This window comes from Microcaecilia unicolor, chromosome 7 (assembly GCF_901765095.1).
Source record: "Microcaecilia unicolor chromosome 7, aMicUni1.1, whole genome shotgun sequence".
Classification (NCBI taxonomy): domain Eukaryota; kingdom Metazoa; phylum Chordata; class Amphibia; order Gymnophiona; family Siphonopidae; genus Microcaecilia; species Microcaecilia unicolor.
In genome coordinates, this window is record NC_044037.1 from 117,871,204 (window position 1) to 117,888,403 (window position 17,200).

The following is a 17,200-nucleotide window of genomic DNA, read 5'->3' on the forward strand; positions in this document are numbered from 1 at the left end:
CCCCCCCGACTGCTTTGCTGCATCCCCACTAATTGCTGGATTCATCTGCTGCTGATGCTATGAAAGGTAAAAATCATGTTTTACCTGATAATTTTCTCTCCTTTAGTCACAACGGATGAATCCAGCATCCCTCCATCTCTGGTCTCTGTGGTGTAAGAGTTTTCCCTTGATGTTTTTCTTGTTCTGCATGCATTCAGAACATAGTAATCACACCAAAGGGGGGAAAAAAATCATGAGGGCTGTACTCCTGGTGGACAGTTTCTATGCTGTCACATTCGGCTTTGGTCCTTGGGCCCTGAGCACAAGGGGTGTGACCGGAGCAGAGGAGGCCGGATGGCACATTGTCTGACCAAGCCTGTTCTGGGAAGTACTGGGGCGAATTGGTACTTGTTTGGTGGGCAGCTTTGGTAGTTGACATACCGGCTTCTTGGAGGTTCTATTTGTTCTATATCATTGGGTTTAAAGTTGGTGATCTTTACCTCCACCTGCTGGTAGACAGACACAACCAGCTAGTTGCTGGATTCATCTGCTGTGACTAAAGGAAAGAAAATTATCAGACGAGACAATTTTACCTTTTAAAATATCACTACCTGTCCATTATTTTGAAAATGCTTACTGTAAGATGTGGAAGTATAACAAAGAAAAATATTAAATAATTACATCTGGCGGAGATGAATCTTGCCTGGTTTTGGTTGCCTAAGCTTGCCATTGCTTCTGTGACATTTGAGACCAGGCACTCCATGGACTTCCACTGATGTGTGGCTTCGTCACCGGTTGGCAGGGTTGCCAGGTGGAAAATTTTTTTCCAGCCTAAAGGAGCCCAAAATCCAGCCCAAAACCCGCCCAAACTCAAACCCCGCCCCTGACACCCCCGCCCCCGCGTCATCACCCCGCCCCCGCCGTCATCAACCCCGCCTCCCCCGTCATCGGCCCCGCCTCCCCGTCAATAACCCCGCCTCCCCCGTCACTAACCCCGCCTCCCACGTCACTAACCCCGCCCAGAAACGTCATTAACCCCGCCCACCGCGGCCGAAAAAAGCCGGCGAAAAAACCGCCCCGAAGCCAAAAAGGAGCCCAAAAAACCGCAACCCGCCGCGGGCAAAAATTTCCCGCGGCGGGTCGCGGAAAACCGCCCAATTGGGCGGTAAAACCGCCCACCTGGCAACACTGCCGGTTGGCCAGGACCTTTTAAAGGAGGAGTTGGAGAGAGGATTCTTGCCTGAGGAGTAAGGTTTGGTTTTGAGCTTGCCACTACTTCTATAAGGTTTGATATTGGGCATGCTGTGGGCTATCTTTCGGCACTGAGTATTGTCAACTGGGACTTTTAAAGCTGATGTCCTACCGAACGTGGATACATGTTTGAAAGGATGCCCTAGAGGAATTGCTTCTTTGGAACCTGTTCAGAGCACCTGAAGAGCAGGTGAGCATCTGTAACAAGTGTGATGGAAAACAAAAAGCAGTGGAGCCAGAAGATTTGTTTTACTAACTTTGAGTGGACTTATGGAGAATCATGTAAGACGCATAATAGATAATCTCACAGGCTGCAGAGAATATCTTCTCCTGCTTTAGACTTAGCCTGGCCTCAGAATGACATCCTATAGTATATCTCCTATCAAACAAACTGAGCTCTCTTTTTCATCAAGCACTGCCATTTCCTCCCCTCCCCCTCCCCACAGACAGTTTGAACTTTGTGGGTGTGGCTTGGATCTCTTTCAGGGAGAGAAAACTAACAACTTATAGCAGCAGCTTCAGAGAGCATTTTCCATCTCACAGATAGGGTGCAGAGAATACCTTCTCCTGCTTTAGACTTAGTCCCGCCCACCCTACCCCTCTACCCACCCACCCCTAGAGTGACATGTCTTATATAACCTCCCTATCAACCCACTCATTACTTTTACCTCACCCATTTCTATTCTTCTATCACCTTCTCCCACTACTCCAACCAGAGTTACACCTAATCACACTGACCACCCTTCAACATCTTCAGTCCTTCTGTGACTGTTCTCTTGTGCTTGACTGTTTAAATATTTTACATTTAAATGCTTTACTTTTTGTCTATTAGATTGTAAGCTCTTTGAGCAGGGACTGTCTTTCTTCTGTACACTTTGTAGCGCTCTAGAAATGTTAAATAGTAGTAAATAGTAGTAGTAGTTCTGGCTTCTTGGAATTTTTAAGTACTTTATCACCTGTTGATGTGTCCTTAGCTTTGGGTGGTAGGACCCACCTCACCAGATGGAAGCTTACCCTCTGGTGTTCAGGATCGGTTAACATCTTTTATTAATTCTTCTGGGTGGACTGAGGGGGAATCTCAGAATTCAACCCAGGTAGACACAGCTAGTATCATCGTCCCCCTTTCTAAGGTGGTTCATGCCATTGCTTGTATTGGGTGATGACAGAATCTAGAACTGTGCCTCAGTGAGTTGAAGTTACTTTAAAAGATAATTGTAATGTTGATACCCGGATGGAGGCTTCTCTGTAGGGAACTTTAACAGCTATGTACACTTTCTGAGGAAACTGTATTTGTCAGTGTAAGATAAGACAGCTGCCATGGATACATATGCATCACAACAGGGTGGGCCTAGGTAGCAAGTGAGTGCCCCCCCCCCCTTGCAAATGGGCTTGCCATTCCAACCAAAACCAGACCATATATCTAAGCTGATCTGGTTTGGGCTGTGGTCCTAGTGGTAGCAGTGGGCCATATGGCGGATTCTTCCTCTTTCATAAAACAGCTAGGCCAAACAATTCCATCCTGCTAGTATGAATGCTGAGCGCTCTCTGATACAGATGATGATTGAGGTGCGCAGGGCTCTGTAGACAAGAGTTCCATAGTTCAAACTGAGCAATGTAGAATTACATAGTGTGACCTCTCTGCGAAAGGAGAAAGGAACTGCCATGAGAACTATTGCTGCCACCAGAACTGCAACCCGAACCAGATCAACGTACAGGTGCTGGCCCAAGGATAGGATTTAGAGATGGGGAGGGGGAGGAAAGTGAAAAGAGCAGAATATGGATGGGATGAGGTTAGGGTGGTGGTGAGGAGCAGAAGATGGATAGGATGGGGGAGAAGGGGAGCAGAAGATGGATGAGACTTGATGATTTAGTGGGAGAGTGTTGGTGGGCAGAGCTGGGAATTAGGATGGGAGAGACAGAGTGAGAATTTCAACGACACAGGGAGTACCTGACAATTGTAGGTTGAGGTGGGGGTTGTGTTGATGAGTTGGGAGTATGAATGAAGGTATGAACTGGAATATGTCCCAACCACTCTTCAAAACGGAATTATTTATTTAAATGTGTTTTATTAATTTTCTGAACAATATAATACATCCAATCAAAGAAACAAGAAAACATAATATAGGACCTGAAACCTCCCTACAGGAACAATTGAGAAAGCTCTTGTGTCTTAATGCCCCTCAGTTTAATCTCAGTTTAATCAGTGTCTTAATGCCCCTGCTTTAATCTCCTCCTCCATTAATTCAGCTTGTGTTGAGTACCGGCTCCTGGACTGAGGCCAAATAAGCCTCTGTTTTTCTCTGCTCGTGTTCTTACTTACAGAAAAGTACAACTCACTATAGACTAGATGAGTCTAATCTTTATTTTGTTATCTCCAGTAGTGTAGCCCTTTTCTCCTCATCTGTAGTTTTTGATTTTGTAGTGTTTGCTTTCTTAACTGATATGTGAGCAACTTCTGGCGCTATTCTTTTCTTCAAAATAAATCTGTTTAGCATTATTGAGGTCATAGTGAATGTTTTCAGCCCATTAATGCCCTTAGTTGATCTCTTGGTGTAGCAATCTGCTTGTGCCTTTTATTAGATGGATTCACACTGATCTTCCTATCCTCCTTTCCCTCCATATTGTACTCTTGCACCCATGATTGAGCATGTTCTCTGTTGCAGCTGATGGTACTTCTCCCTTCAATATTATCTTTGGTTTCTAGATTTAATTTGGTAGTTCCCCTCCCGAAACCTATTGTTTTGTCAGTGGATACAGAACCAGTGTCCTTGCCTTTGCAATCTCCACTGGGTGATGTTTCCTTAAAGGGCATTTGGTGTTTGGTATCCAAGGCTAACTCATTGTTATATAGGGAATAGTAAATCATACTGTTAAATTCGTAAGAAATAGTGGACAAATTTTAAGAGCATTATTTAAGGCTTATCTGGTAAGACTTCAAGTTTTTGTTGACCTAGCTAGTAGTTTTGACTGTTTCCAGAGCTAATGCATTGATGAAATGCATCATGAAGCATCAAAGATTTCCAGCAAGGGGTGGGGGAGGGGAAACTGTGCTGAAAGAGAGCAACTGGACTCAGATCATGAGACCCGTAACTCCACTTGCCTTCAAACTGAAGAACTGATATGCAGTCCTGGAAGTGGAAGAGGTGAGAGTATCCCAGAGAGAGGAGGAATTGGAACTCGAAATGCCCAAAGTTGCTGGATTAGTGACCACTAAGAGGCAAAAGGTAATGGTAGTTGGTGATTCTTTTCTTAGTGGGACGGAGGCCTCCATCTGCAGACTAGTCGTAATGTCCCAGCAGGTGTGCTGTTTGCTAGGTGCCAAAATTCAAGATGTTACAGAGAGTTTGCCAAAACTCATGAAGACTAGTGACTATTATCCAATGCTGCTCATCCATGTTGGCACAAATGATACTGCTAGGTACCCCTCCAGACGTGTCAAAAATGACTTCATGGCTCTGGGAGAGAATATGAAGCAGACAGGTTCACAGATGGTCGTCTCCTTGTTGAGGGTAAAGGCCGAGGCAGAGAAGCTCGGATCCTGGAGATGAATATGTGGCTGAGCAGATGGTGTTGAGCGTTTTGGTTTCCTGGACCACGGGATGCTTTTCCATGAGCTGCTAAGCAGAGATGGTGTCTATCAAAGAAGGGAAGAAGTGTTTTTAGCAGCAGATGGGCTAACCTACTGAAGAGGGCTTTAAACTAGAATTGTTGTGGCAGGGTGATCAAGACCCCCAGGTAAGTACGAGCCCCCAGGTAAGTGATGCATTGAATACCTCTACTCAAATGGGAAAAAGGGTCAATGTCTGGAATGCAGTATATACTAATTCTAGAATTAAGGGAAATAAGGTTTTAGATCTTGAGGCTGTGATGGACTGATTTAGATTTAGTGTTGATCACAGAAACATGGTTCACAGAGAACTATGACTGGGAATAGTTATACCAAACTATAATGTGTTTAGGAAAGACAGGGTAGGAAGAAAGGAGAGGGGGAATGGCATTACGTGTTAAAGATAATATTAAATGAAACCACTCCAAGGCAAATTATTAGTGGGTAAAAGTTATAAACTTGTATTAGAACCAAAGTGGGTACCCACAAAAATATATACTTGCAGAGCTCTTATAGTTACAATAAAGTAATTTTAGTGACCTCAGCCATGCAACTCATTGATAGTAGCTTTCATCATTGAGCATTACGCAAGTATATCTTCACTGGTCAAATTTTTCTTTTAATATATTGCATTAAAGCTCAAAAAGGTTTTCAAAAATATGTAGTCATTTGAATTTGAAAGATATGTCGGCTAGGGGATCTTATTCTGACATGGCACATGTTTCAGTTTTTCTGTACCAAGGAAACCCATTTATATTAGCTAGACCTAGCCATCTTCCCTTGATGAGAACATACAGGGAACATGGCTGGGTCTAGCTAATATAAAGGGGTTTCCTTAATACAGCAAAAGTGAAACGTGTCATATCAGAATAAGATCCACTGGCCAGCTCCTCTTTCAAATTCAGATGAGTACTAAAACCTTTTTGAGTTTAAATGCAATATATTAAAGAAACATTTGGCCAGTGAAGATATACATGCGAAAAGCTCAATGTTGAAAGCTATTATCGTTGAACTGCATGGCTGAGGTCACTAAAATTACTTTATTGAATCTATAGAACTTTGTAAATCTATATTTTTTGTGGGTATTCACTTTGGTTCTAATATAAAGATAATATTAAAACCACATAATTGCAGGACTTGAAGGGTAAGGAAGAGGCGCTGTGGATCAATCTGGAAAGAGGGAATGGCAAATGTATTTACATTGGTGTGACATACAGGCCTCCTTCACAGACAGCAGAAGTGGACAAATATTTAATTGAAGATATTCAAAATATAGCTGTGAAAGGGGAAGTTATACGAATAGGTGATTTTAATCTGCCAAATGTTAATTGGTTATCCCTATTATGGGGTCATTTAGAAGCAGGGATACCATAGATTCTCTACAGGAGGAACTGCAGTTGGTAATGGAACCCATTGCGGGATAGGTTCATACAGGACTTAGTGCTTAATGGGTAGAGTGTTTCTAATGTTGTAGTAGATGATGATTTGGCATCCAGTGATCACTAGATGGTGTGTATTAATATTAAGATAGGTATGGAGAGGGTTCATTCAAAAGTGAAGGTTATAGACTTTTAAAAAAAAACAACTTTGTTCAGATGGCGAATTACCTCGAGGGATTGTCTGGATGGGAACACCTGGAAGAAGTTGGAAAGCAGTGGGAAACCTGAAAGGAGCTATTGAAAGGGGAACAAGGAAGGTAAATAAAAGTAAGAGGAAAAGGCGGCTTCTTTGGTTCTCAAAAATAGTAGCTGAAAAGGTAAGGAAAAAGAGGTTAGCATTTATAAACTACAGAATCACTATACAGCAACATTCCCCATGCAGATGGCATAGCTGCATGTGAGAAACTCCTAAAAACATCCACACTGGACCATCAATACTCAGCAGAAACCATTACAAAACTAATCAAATTAATTTTAACTCACAACTATTTCCGCTTTAACAATGATATCTATCTACAAATAATGGGCACTGTGATGGGCACCAGGACAGTACCCCAATATGCCAACCTCTTTATGACTGAGCTGGAAGAGACATTTCTGAATACATACCAGACCAAACCCCTAAAATATTACTGGTACATCGATTACATTTTTATGATTTGGACTGAGGGGGAAGAAACTCTGAAACAATTTTACAATTCCTTCACAGCCGCATGAAAAAGCAAATAAACTACAAGAAATTGCAGAAAGGTGATAAAATCTGGAAAAACTAAGAGAAGCTGGTGGAGTAGTCAGGAAAGCAAAGATGCAAATGGAAGAAAAAAAAAAATAGCCAGTACAGTAAAAGGGGAGGGGGGGTGGGGGGGTTCAAAACTTTTTTTTTTAGATAGGAAGACATGCAAAAGAGGCATTGTGAGACTCAAAGATGAAGGTGAAGAATATGTTGAAGCTGATAAAGATAAGGAGGAATTGTTTAACAAACATTTTGTTCTGTGTTCACAACTGAAGGGCCGGGAGCAGGATCGCGGAAGACACACAAATAGGAATGGAGGAGTGGTAGTCCTTGAACGATTTTCTGAGGGGATTAAAGAGCTGGATAAACTAAAGATGGACAAAGTGATGGGGGCTGGATGGCATGCATCCGAGGTTACTGAAGGAACTTAGGGAAGTTCTAGTGGCTCCACTGGCTGACCTTTTCAGTACTCTAGAGTTGAGAGTGGTCCCAGCGGACTGAAGAAGAACAGATGTGACCCCGCTCCACAAAAGCGGAAGGAAGAGGTTGGGAACTACTGGCCAGTAAGTCTGACTTCTGTGGTAAGTAAATTAATGGAAATTCTTTTAAAACAGAGGATTACAGGACCCGCGGCAACATGGCTTCAATAAAGGCAGGTCTTGTTAGACAAATCTGATTAATTTCTTTAACTCGGTGACCAGAGAGTTGGATCAAGGGAGAGCATAGATGTGGTGTATTTAGATTCTATCAAAGCCTTTGACACGATTCCGCATAGATGACTAATAAACTGAGTGCCCATAGCCTAAAGTGTCTGATTGGGTTGGGATCTGGTTGGGTGGAAGGCAACAGAGAGTAGTGGTAAATTGAATTCATCCTGAGGAAAAGGATTTTACCAGCGGTGTGCCGCAAGGTTTGGTTCTTTAGCTAGTTCTTTTTAACATTTTTGGATGTCATCATGGTCACCTCGAGTCAGTTTTATGGACAATTCAGCAAACTTTTAATGATGGGACTACATTCCAAATTCCTCTTCCACACAAGCGAGGGTTGTCTACAACCTGGGGGGGGGGGGGGGGGGTTAAATAGATGGGTTTCACACTCAGGGTCAGTGGTCTGCCCAAGAGGTACAGCTCCACATCGATCTCCTGGAGCTAAGGGCTGTTTGCAAACACTCTAGCAGATTGTATTTCCTTTGCTTATACCTAAGCTGGGCTGACCCTAGAGGGTCATATCATAGCTTATAATTTCAGAGCCTTGGCTTCATTGTTAGTCCATTTGAAGTTAGCTGCAAAGCTATGATGTGATGTCACTCATCAGTCTACAAATTTGTCACTACTGCTTGGAACAGGATTCCCAAAGTGACAGCCGGTTTGGTCAAGCAGTCCTGCAGAATTTATTCAGGATCTAGAATCTAACTCTATCCTCCCAGGCCCCTTTTTTCTTCTGTTCCAGGCTGCACCAAGGGGAAAAACAAAACAGGAGAATTGATGTTTCTGTAATTGTTTTATTCTTGGCCTTGACTGATGCAGGCCCTTATTACATCTTTTTTGTTTTTGGCGAGCCTGGTAGCAAGGGACTTCCATATGCAGTAATCTGATGTGCTCGGAGAAAGCAAAGTTACTCACTTGTATCGGGTGTTGTCTGAGGACAGCAGGACACATTACCACTATCTTTCCTATCTCCCCTAGGAGTTAAACTCTAAGCTTTTGTATCTGCCTGGTTCCACATGGCTGACCCGTAGGTACGCACAAATGTAGGGTCGGCGCTGTCAAAGGCTTCTAGAAAAATTAGAACACTGGGCAGTGTCCGTGCTGGGGCTCCGACAGATGACATCACCCATACGTAGTAATATATGTCCTCAGAAAACACCTGCTAAAGGTGAGTAACTTCTTTCAGAATAATTTTGCAATCAGTTACACCTTAGCTAACTATTTTTCTTTGTGCCTAGTCTCCACAGAAGCAGAAGTGGAGAGAAATGAGGTTGTGCCTGATCAGGAGAAAGATATTGGTATGGAATATCTCCTGAAAGAGGATGAAGATGAGTGGCAAGATGGAAGAAATGATGTTGACATAGCTCACACTGAGCCCCATGGACCAAAGAAAGAGATCACAGACATTGCTGCCACAGCAGAGAGTCTGCAGCCCAAAGGTTATACTCTGGCTACCACACAGGTATTTGAGAAAAATGTGAGCCACCCTATAATACCCAACAAGGGAAAGGGGACTTACTGAGGATAATCAGAGAGAATCGGCAGTGTAGAATTTGAGAGGAGATGGAGGGGTTCTAGATGAAGATGAGGGGTTCTAGATGAAAACCAGACGGTTATTTATTAAAGGGGATAGATGAAGAGTAGAGTTGCTCGATGACCCATAAGACAATCGTACAATATTCACGGAGAGGAAGGGAAACCTCAGGTAAGGGAGATGCCAGGGTTTTCATAAAAGCTAGTCATATGCTGGAATTAAAGATGGGGATGGGTGCACTGTATTAGAGTATTTGCAGAAATGTTTATAAGATAATTTGCTTTTCTGTGCCCACTACAGGTGAAGACCCCCATCCCCTTCCTTCTACGAGGTACATTGCGGGAGTACCAGCATATTGGCCTGGACTGGTTGGTCACCATGTATGAGAAGAAACTAAATGGCATCCTGGCTGATGAAATGGGCCTGGGGAAGACCATCCAAACCATCTCGTTGCTGGCTCATCTGGCCTGTGAAAAGGGTAAGGGCTATTAACTACCCAGATAACATTAACTCTCTCATCTGTTCCCTCAACTTTGTATGTTTCCACTGCTCTCTAACTTTTATTCTTTACCGTGAGCAGGTAACTGGGGGCCACATCTAATTATTGTGCCCACTAGTGTGATGCTGAACTGGGAGATGGAATTCAAGCGCTGGTGTCCTAGCTTCAAGATTCTCACCTACTTTGGTGCCCAGAAGGAGCGAAAGCTTAAGAGGCAGGTGAGTAATTATCTGCTCTTTGTTAGAGCGCAAGAGGGGAGGGATTCATTAGCCAAATTTTATAGCTAAGGAAGGGAAAAGGTGAACCTTTCTACTGTGTAATAGCAAGGAAGGGTAAGGTGTTAATAGCTTTAGTCTGCTGTTTGTCATAATGGATCAGTCTGCTCTTTAATCTAGTAAGGCTAGAGTGAAAGGTCAGTCTTCTTTTATTTGGAGGGGTAGATGAGGTATCCACTTGGCATCAGGGTTTTGGTTGGAAAAGGTGTTGATGTGCTTTGATGCAAGTAATTTGCACCTGTTAAAACTGCCTCTTTCTATTCACTGCAGTAGTCACTGATCAGGTACTGAAGATAGGAGAAGCAAAGAGGGGGAGGAAGGGCAGCTTGGTACCCTTTAAGAAAGCCTATATTAGAAATTTTCTTTGAGAAGCAGAATGAATTCTGTCACCTAATGGATGAGATCATCCAACAGCACTGACATGGACCCTGTAGATTTGCATGAGGACAGAAATTTCATCTATCCCTGCCTATCCCCAATGGAACCTAACCCACACCCGCTAGGATCCATTCCATCCCCACAATTAATCTCCTCCATCCCCATCTGTACCCGCAGAAGTCAATGCTATTATTTACTTGCTCGCAGCCCTCTGTTTTCTCCCAAAACCAACAGCCTCCAGTGATTTTTTTGGATGGTACTTCTTTAACTTGCAATCTGCATAGAACATTATGATGGTTGGGGACTATAAGAATAAATGCAATGTAATATTCACTGTGCAATCAATGAATGTTCCAAGCCCTCAGTCTGGTGTTCCAGCTGCGTTTCTGGCCATTCCAAGCTTTATTCTGGTGTGGCAACTGCTTTTCTCAGTCCATTCCAAGCCTCATTCTGGAGTCAGCTTTTTTGACTACACTCCCATGGGAATCCCGTGGCAACTTCTTCCATCTCTGTGGGTATGGTAGGATTCCCGTAATCTCCATTCCTGTGCAGCTCTCTAGGACCCTGCTCTCTTATTGTTGAGAAAGCTCTTAAGAGCATGTGTGGGAGTTGCCTCCTTGGCTCCTCAGTCTGTTTGTGTTTGTTCTTTCATGGATGTAGATCTTTTTACTCTATTTCTGCTTATTTTTCAGCAGCTATTCAGAGCGATCTTAGGGAGAGTCACTTTAGCATTCCTTTCTTTGTTTACTCTCCATCTCTTTTTGTTTTCTCTTTGGGGGGGGGGGGGGGAGAGGCGCGAAGTAGATTAGCATTTTAAGTTAGTCTTCCTGATGTGAGCTTTGATGACACCTTCAGAAATTGGGAAGTAAGATCTTTGCCTGGTTGATTTCTATGGTCTTAAGTCCCGTAAATGGCAAAAAGAACAGATCAGGATCAAAGCTAGAGTGGGCTTCAACAGGAACTCCAATAGTTTGGTGCCGGGCAGGCTACTTCTACAGCCTGTACCCCAAATTTGGCAGGGAGAGACAGATTAAATTTAACATTGTTTAATCATAAAAAAGTAGAACTTGGGTTGGAGAGTTGTTTGCAGTTGAACACCCCCTGCCTTGGCCATAAGCTTTGACTCTGAAAAGGCCTTTGATAGGGTGGAGTGGTCTTTTCTATTTACGCTCTTGGGTTGGTATGGCATGGAGGGTTTCTTTGTATGGGCCATCCAGGTATTATACGCCAATCCCTCAGCGGCGGTGTTAGTTAATGGGATAGCATCAGAGGTCTTTCCATTGGAGAAGGGTACGAGGCAGGGGTGTCCCCTATCGCCTCTTTTGTATATTCTGTTTTTGGAACCCCTGTTGGAGCAGCTCCGGCGGGATAGGAGGATTTTGGGTGTGGAAGTGTCTCCGCTACATGCTTCTTTGAAATGTATGGCTTTCACAGATGACATTATGTTATTGATGACGGATCCGAGTAATGCTTGGCCAATTGTACTGCAGTTGTTTAGAACGTTTGGACAGCTGTCAGGGCGCAAGCTTAATGTGACAAAATCAGAGACACTTCCTATAAATCTAAAGATTGATGATTTAGGACAAGATTTCCCCTTAAAGGCGGGGGGAGGGGGGGTCACTGAAGTATTTGGGGGCGATTATTCCAGCTGATCTTAGTACATTATATGAGATGAATGTCAGTTCATTGTTAGGTAAAACGGTAGAGTGTTTAAATATGTGCATGAGGTTGCCACTAACTCTTACAGGGAGGATATTTTTGTATAATATGATCATAGTGCCTAGGTGGCTCTATAAGTTACAGATCTTGCCTATATGGTTGCGAGAGAAAGACCTACAGAAGTTATACAAAGTATTGCGGTTATTTTTATGGAGGGGTAAGAGAGGTAGGATTTCGTTAGCCACACTAATGCTTCCAAGATCTAAGGGTGGGATGGGGTTGTTAGACTTACGTCGATATAATTTAGGATGTGGCATGAGACACCTTAGAGATTGGATACGGGGGACTTCGGGCTTTACACCGAGATTTGTTTGTTACAACCTATACCAGCCTTGTATTTGTTACATGCTAGGGGGATTCAACCGCCTGAGGCGGTGAAACGACACGTGATTTGGGGGTATATGAGGTGTGTTTGGAGAGAGTTTAGTAGGGTGTGTGGAGGGAATAGGTTTGTGTCACTTTTTTTTTACCGGTGAGAGGAAATTTAGATTTCGAGCCAGGGGCAGGGAAGGGATTGTTGTTTAGTAAAGGGTCAGGAGAGGAGCTAAGGTGTGTTGGGGATTTCTTAGATGCTGCAGGGAACATGAAACCGAGACGTGTGATAATTATGGATTAAAGAGCTCAGATTATATGGTGTTCTTACAAGTGAGACATTATGTAGCTTCCTTGCCAGAGGAACACTTAAGTGCTAGTTTTGCTCACAAGGTGGGGGAGTGTTTGCAGCTAGAAGATGAGCGGAGGCCCAGGTTATGTTCCTATGTTAAAGTACTGTGTGAGATACCAGACTTATTCCTGGTAGGAGTGGCGGACGCTTGGGAGAGAGATTTAGGGTTTCGAGTGGAAGTGGAGCTGCTCCAGAGGTTTCTGGGGAATATTATGCGATTAGTGCTTATCATCACCGTGTAGAGGGTAAGCCTATCTCTGGACAGCCTTTAGTTGATCATTTCATGAGAGGTTTGCTTTTGATCAAAGCCCCCTGTCAAACCTCCTCCAGTGTCATGGGATCTCAACGTCGTTCTCACCCAGCTGATGAAAGCTCCTTTTGAGCCACTGAATTCATAGTAACATAGTAGATGATGGCAGAAAAAGACCTGCATGGTCCATCCAGTCTGCCCAACAAGATAAACTCATATTTGCTACTTTTTGTGTATACCCTACTTTGATTTGTACCTGTCCTCTTCAGGGCACAGACCGTACACTGTCCCCGCCTCCCAGCCACCAGCTCCACCTCCCACCACCAGCTCTGGCACAGACCATATAAATCTGCCCAGCATTTTCCCCGCCTCCCAACCACCAGCCCCGGCACAGACTGTATGTCTGCCTAGCACTATCCCTGCCTCCCAACCACCAGTCCAGCCTCCCACCACTGGCTCTGCCACCCAATCTCGGCTAAGCTCCTGAGGATGCATTCCTTCTATCTGAATTCCTGCCATCTGAAGTACTTGACCTGGAAGGTCGTTTTCTTGGTGGCTGTTACTTCGGCTCGTAGAGTCAGTGAACTTCAGGCCTTGGTAGTACATGCACCTTATATCAAGTTCCATCACAACAGAGTAGTCCTCCGCACGCACCCTAAGTTCCTGCCAGAGGTGGTGTCTGAGTTCCATCTGAACCATTTTTTCCCTGTCCTCATACCCGCTCTGACGAAAGCAGTTTGTACACTTTGGACTGCAAGAGAGCATTGGCCTTTTACGTGGAGCGGACAAAGCCCTTTAGACAGTCTGCCTAGTTGTTTCTGTCTTTTGATCCCAACAGGAGGGGAGTCACCATCGGAAAACGCACGCTCTCCAGTTGGCTAGCAGATTGCATATCCTTCACTTATGCCCAAGCCGGGCTGCCTCTATCCTTCACTTATGCCCAAGCTGGGCTGTCGCTAGAGGGCCATGTCACAGCTCATAATGTTAGAGCCATGGCTGCGTCAGTAGCTAACTTAAACTCAGCCTGCATTGACGAGATTTGCAAGGCTGCAACGTGGTCATTGGTCCAAACATTCACATCTCACTGCTGCCTGATGCGACAGTCGGTTTGGGCAGTCGGTGCTGCAGAATCTGTTCGGGGTTTAGAATCCAGCTCCACCCCCCTAGGCCCATTTTTGTTCTGTTCCAGGCTGCACTCTCAGTTAGTTGTTATGATTTCAGGTCAAACTATGTTATGTCCTCGCCGTTGCGAGGCCCAATTGACCAATGTTCATTGTTTTGAGTGAGCCTGGGTGCTAGGAATACCCCACATGTGAGAACAAGCAGCCTGCTTGTCCTCGGAGAAAGCGAAGATACATACCTGTAGCAGGTATTCTTCGAGGACAGCAGGCTGATTGTTCTCACAAACCCTCCCACCTCCCCTTTGGAGTTTTTGTTCTTGTATTTGCTTTTTGGTTTAACTAAGCGGGAATGCTCATGCGACGGGCGGGAAGATGGCCGCGTATGCGCGGTGCATGCTGCTCACACACCAGAAGACTCCAGAAAGATTTTTCCAGATTTTTCTTGCAAAATTGCATCCGATTCCCGTGCTGACGCAGACGTCAACCCACATGTGAGAACAATCAGCCTGCTGTCCTCGGAGAATACCTGCTACAGGTATGTATCTTCGCTGTATGTAAATGTACATGAAAATGCTTTGCAAAAAAACTAACCATACCATATCTACTATAATAAAACTCACCCTCAACGTTCTGAAGACAAAGTTCTGAAGTCACTCAGTCACTCACTGAAGAGTTCATGGATTCATGGTGGTGAAGCCACAACACTGACCATGTCTTTCTGCCCCGCCCTCGCATGACGGACCAATCAGAAAAAACACCCTCAACATTCTGAATCACAAAGGACCATCACAACACCGTTCCCAGGCAACACTAGGCAACGTAAGACGGACCAATCAGAGGAAACTACATGACAATAAGGGAGGAGCATTCCCCAGCAGAATGGCTCATTATCTGTGCAGCACGGAGAGCACAGAACCACCGCTGCAACGAGAGAAGAATATTCCTGCTGTGGGTATGTACAAAAATAGACCGGGGGAGGGGGGGGGAGAAATTTTTAAATGCCTAATGCTAGTACTGAAGAGTGCCAGAGGGCCTATAGCACAGACTATATTTGGGATCGCTTGACATGGAGTCAGAGGAGCCGGAAAACAACGTGCCCGTCACCATCTGGGACGTGAGCGAACAGGATAATCTGCAGCCCAGCTGGAAGGATTACCTGCGACCCAGCCAGCAGCAAACAGCGACCAAGGAAGGGGGAGGAGTACTCCTTCCCTGCTAGGAATCGCTGGAGACTGGCTGCCAAACTAACGAAACAACCGCACACCGACGCACCACCTCCATCATTCGAAAGGCATCCACTCTTTCTTCAACAGAAATGCAAACTAATAATACAAAACAAACAAAAGAATACACGGTTTCTCAGGTGACTGCAGGTAACTCTCCACCCCTTCCTCTTCCCCTTTTGCCAAAGCGGCCAAGGACGTGCCCAACCATCCCCAGCCTCAGGCAAGCAGTCCCCGAGCACCCGGAAAAAGACGGCGCTGATTCCTGCAGCGCATACAGTGGTGGAAATAAGTATTTGATCCCTTGCTGATTTTGTAAGTTTGCCTACTGACAAAGACATGAGCAGCCCATAATTGAAGGGTAGGTTATTGGTAACAGTGAGAGATAGCACATCACAAATTAAATCCGTAAAATCACATTGTGGAAAGTATATGAATTTATTTGCATTCTGCAGAGGGAAATAAGTATTTGATCCCCCACCAACCAGTAAGAGATCTGGCCCCTACAGACCAGGTAGATGCTCCAAATCAACTCGTTACCTGCATGACAGACAGCTGTCGGCAATGGTCACCTGTATGAAAGACACCTGTCCACAGACTCAGTGAATCAGTCAGACTCTAACCTCTACAAAATGGCCAAGAGCAAGGAGCTGTCTAAGGATGTCAGGGACAAGATCATACACCTGCACAAGGCTGGAATGGGCTACAAACCATCAGTAAGACGCTGGGCGAGAAGGAGACAACTGTTGGTGCCATAGTAAGAAAATGGAAGAAGTACAAAATGACTGTCAATCGACAAAGATCTGGGGCTCCACGCAAAATCTCACCTCGTGGGGTATCCTTGATCATGAGGAAGGTTAGAAATCAGCCTACAACTACAAGGGGGGAACTTGTCAATGATCTCAAGGCAGCTGGGACCACTGTCACCACGAAAACCATTGGTAACACATTACGACATAACGGATTGCAATCCTGCAGTGCCCGCAAGGTCCCCCTGCTCCGGAAGGCACATGTGACGGCCCGTCTGAAGTTTGCCAGTGAACACCTGGATGATGCCGAGAGTGATTGGGAGAAGGTGCTGTGGTCAGATGAGACAAAAATTGAGCTCTTTGGCATGAACTCAACTCGCCGTGTTTGGAGGAAGAGAAATGCTGCCTATGACCCAAAGAACACCGTCCCCACTGTCAAGCATGGAGGTGGAAATGTTATGTTTTGGGGGTGTTTCTCTGCTAAGGGCACAGGACTACTTCACCGCATCAATGGGAGAATGGATGGGGCCATGTACCGTACAATTCTGAGTGACAACCTCCTTCCCTCCGCCAGGGCCTTAAAAATGGGTCGTGGCTGGGTCTTCCAGCACGACAATGACCCAAAACATACAGCCAAGGCAACAAAGGAGTGGCTCAGGAAGAAGCACATTAGGGTCATGGAGTGGCCTAGCCAGTCACCAGACCTTAATCCCATTGAAAACTTATGGAGGGAGCTGAAGCTGCGAGTTGCCAAGCGACAGCCCAGAACTCTTAATGATTTAGAGATGATCTGCAAAGAGGAGTGGACCAAAATTCCTCCTGACATGTGTGCAAACCTCATCATCAACTACAGAAGACGTCTGACCGCTGTGCTTGCCAACAAGGGTTTTGCCACCAAGTATTAGGTCTTGTTTGCCAGAGGGATTAAATACTTATTTCCCTCTGCAGAATGCAAATAAATTCATATACTTTCCACAATGTGATTTTCCGGATTTAATTTGTGATGTGCTATCTCTCACTGTTACCAATAACCTACCCTTCAATTATGGGCTGCTCATGTCTTTGTCAGTGG

At 44.7% G+C, this 17,200-nt stretch overlaps 1 protein-coding gene across 1 annotated transcript in view; it reads left to right on the forward strand.

The window, feature by feature from the left end:
• The window catches only part of SRCAP (Snf2 related CREBBP activator protein), a gene marked incomplete at its 5' end in the record, with an annotated part of 948,600 nt that overhangs the window by 274,066 nt on the left and 657,334 nt on the right, over positions 1-17,200 (forward strand). Inside the window, 3 exons of the mRNA XM_030210811.1 lie at positions 8,955-9,178; positions 9,551-9,728; positions 9,831-9,967. Of these exons, the coding sequence (XP_030066671.1) occupies positions 8,955-9,178; positions 9,551-9,728; positions 9,831-9,967 (539 nt within the window). The remainder of the gene's footprint in view (positions 1-8,954; positions 9,179-9,550; positions 9,729-9,830; positions 9,968-17,200) is intronic.